This window comes from Trypanosoma grayi, assembly GCF_000691245.1.
Source record: "Trypanosoma grayi strain ANR4 Tgr_1517_V1, whole genome shotgun sequence".
NCBI lineage: Eukaryota > Euglenozoa > Kinetoplastea > Trypanosomatida > Trypanosomatidae > Trypanosoma > Trypanosoma grayi.
The window spans coordinates 916-2976 of NW_008827135.1; the positions used below are offsets into that span (position 1 = coordinate 916).

General features: G+C 59.7%; 1 protein-coding gene across 1 annotated transcript; it reads right to left on the minus strand.

The window, feature by feature from the left end:
• Positions 1-1550: 1550 nt before the first annotated feature.
• On the minus strand, positions 1551-2003 carry DQ04_15171000 (hypothetical protein; the record flags this gene model as incomplete). The annotated part of the gene is made up of 1 exon (XM_009317275.1): positions 1551-2003. One exon carries the CDS (start codon positions 2001-2003, stop codon positions 1551-1553), a length of 453 nt encoding a protein of 150 aa, XP_009315550.1.
• Between the last annotated feature and the right edge of the window lie 58 nt (positions 2004-2061).

The window sequence follows — 2061 nt, forward strand, 5'->3', positions numbered from 1 at the left end:
GCGATGTGTCAACATACATCGAATGAGAAGCAACAGGACCAACCTCCACATCAGGTTTCATCCACGCAGGATATTGCTATGGACATGCAGTTGCTCTCCGTCCTCGAATACGTGCCACCTGTCCTCATCCCTGAAGCATCATATGCTAGCCGCGGTGACTCAATAAACAACAGCATCATCTCGGGGAGGGCCTCCTTCTATGCCACGGCTGTGACGGCACCGAATGAGGAACGGCGCGCGGTGGTTCTTCGCACCCTCCTCATGGCGCTTTCTGCCCCCATGTACACGCCCACTTCCCGTCCAAGCGCAGATGTAGGTGAAGCAGCAGATGACGGTGAAGCAAAAAGACGTGATCGTTCACGGCACCGAAGTGAGGAAACCGCGAGGGTGATGGCCAGCGGGCTGTTTGATGGGAGGCAGAAGCCGTTGTCGACGGTGCTGTGCGCCTCGCTACTGCACGTGGTGCGCTGCTACCCGAAGCGACCGCTGCCCTCGATCTCTTCTGTCACGGCGTGGGCGAAGGGCGGCTGCCTGACACCGGCGCACGTGGTTGTGCTTGGTCACGCCCTCTCCATCCTCGCCTTGGGCATTTACTGTGGACCGAATGTCAGTGGCTCTAGTAGCGGCAGTCATGCGGCGTCCGAAGCAAGTGGCGAGAGTGTGCCGAATGTCTTTTGGCAAGTCATGACTGCCGCGTTAGGGCCCTCCATGGACTCTACTGGTGCTGGTGTTGGTGCTGGTGCTACTCAAATCAGAAGTAGCAATGAAGGTGTGGCGGAGATGTCGGGCGTGTGTTTGCCATCGCAAGCCGTGTCAGGCAACGATGGCACATTGTCGAACTACGCGCAGAGTCTTGTCGAGGGTGTGTTGACACTTCTGGAAAATCCTCTGATGATGGCAGAGAGAAAATCGATAGGATCCTCCATAAAATGCGCCCCATTGGCGCTGCATCTACTTCTGTGGCTGCTGCAGCACAGTTCCGTGGCGTTGGACTTCGTCAGCAATCGCACGCAGTCGCTTCTACCCTTACTCTACAATCTGCTGGTGTCAAGTGCCGTCTCGACGAGTCGCTTTGGCGAAGGACAGCTAACCCTGCTCTGTCTGCTCATTCTTGCACGGCACCCGCAGTTTCTGCGGTGCCTAATGAAGCCGCTACCGTCCGTCACGTCGGGCGTGTCGGCAACGGAGGCAAATGAGTTCCTGCGCCAGCTTCGGACAGCAATGCCGATGCTGCCGCAGAAACTCATTATTGTTAGCAGTGGCGTTGACTCAGCAGAGCGGAAGGTTAGTCCAGACACACTCTGCATCCGCACGTATGGAAACCTTCTGGTGCTGGCGCTCTGCTATGTTGTCTCACCGAGTTCCCCACGGTGGTTCAAGCCGTTGTACCGCTCCGCCGTGGAGGTGCTCCACACACTGCAGGTATGTTTCCCCCGGGCTGCCCTTGCACCGTCTACACCCTTCGCGCGGAGTGTCCTCAGCGAGCACATCATGCTAGAGCTCACGAATAGCCTTAACCACCTGGGCTCGGTGCGAGTGCTACGGCACGACTATGAGGCGCAGCGGGCGTGCAGGCAGCTGATCCACGTGCTGCTGTCGATTGTCCGTGGGTCCATCGGCCCGCTGCGTGGCGCTGACGGCGTGTGGCACAGTGCCACATGGCGCGTGGAGCAGCTGGAGGGCGGCGAGGTGGTGCCTCTGCTGTGGAGCATCGCCACGCAGGAGGGCATCTTTGATTTATTGCGGCTGCTGCAGCTTGTGGAGGTCGAGCCCGACGCGGACGCTGTTGTTGACGGCAGTTGCGCGGCGTCGCTGCCAGCACTGCCGGATAATCTCGTGCCGTGTAACCCCCTCGCGTTCAAGTGGCAGAATGAGCGGCACGAGTCGCGCAGCGATTTTTCCGACACCAACAGCGTCGCGACGGCCGCAGCATCAACGATGCGGCCGCCACGAGTGCTGCACTCGCTTGCGTACAGCAGCGACTTCGCGGTACTGTGCCGCATTTCGGTGGCAGTGCGCACGCGACTCGACGGCGTTGGCGATGCGCCGCGGTCACCCACG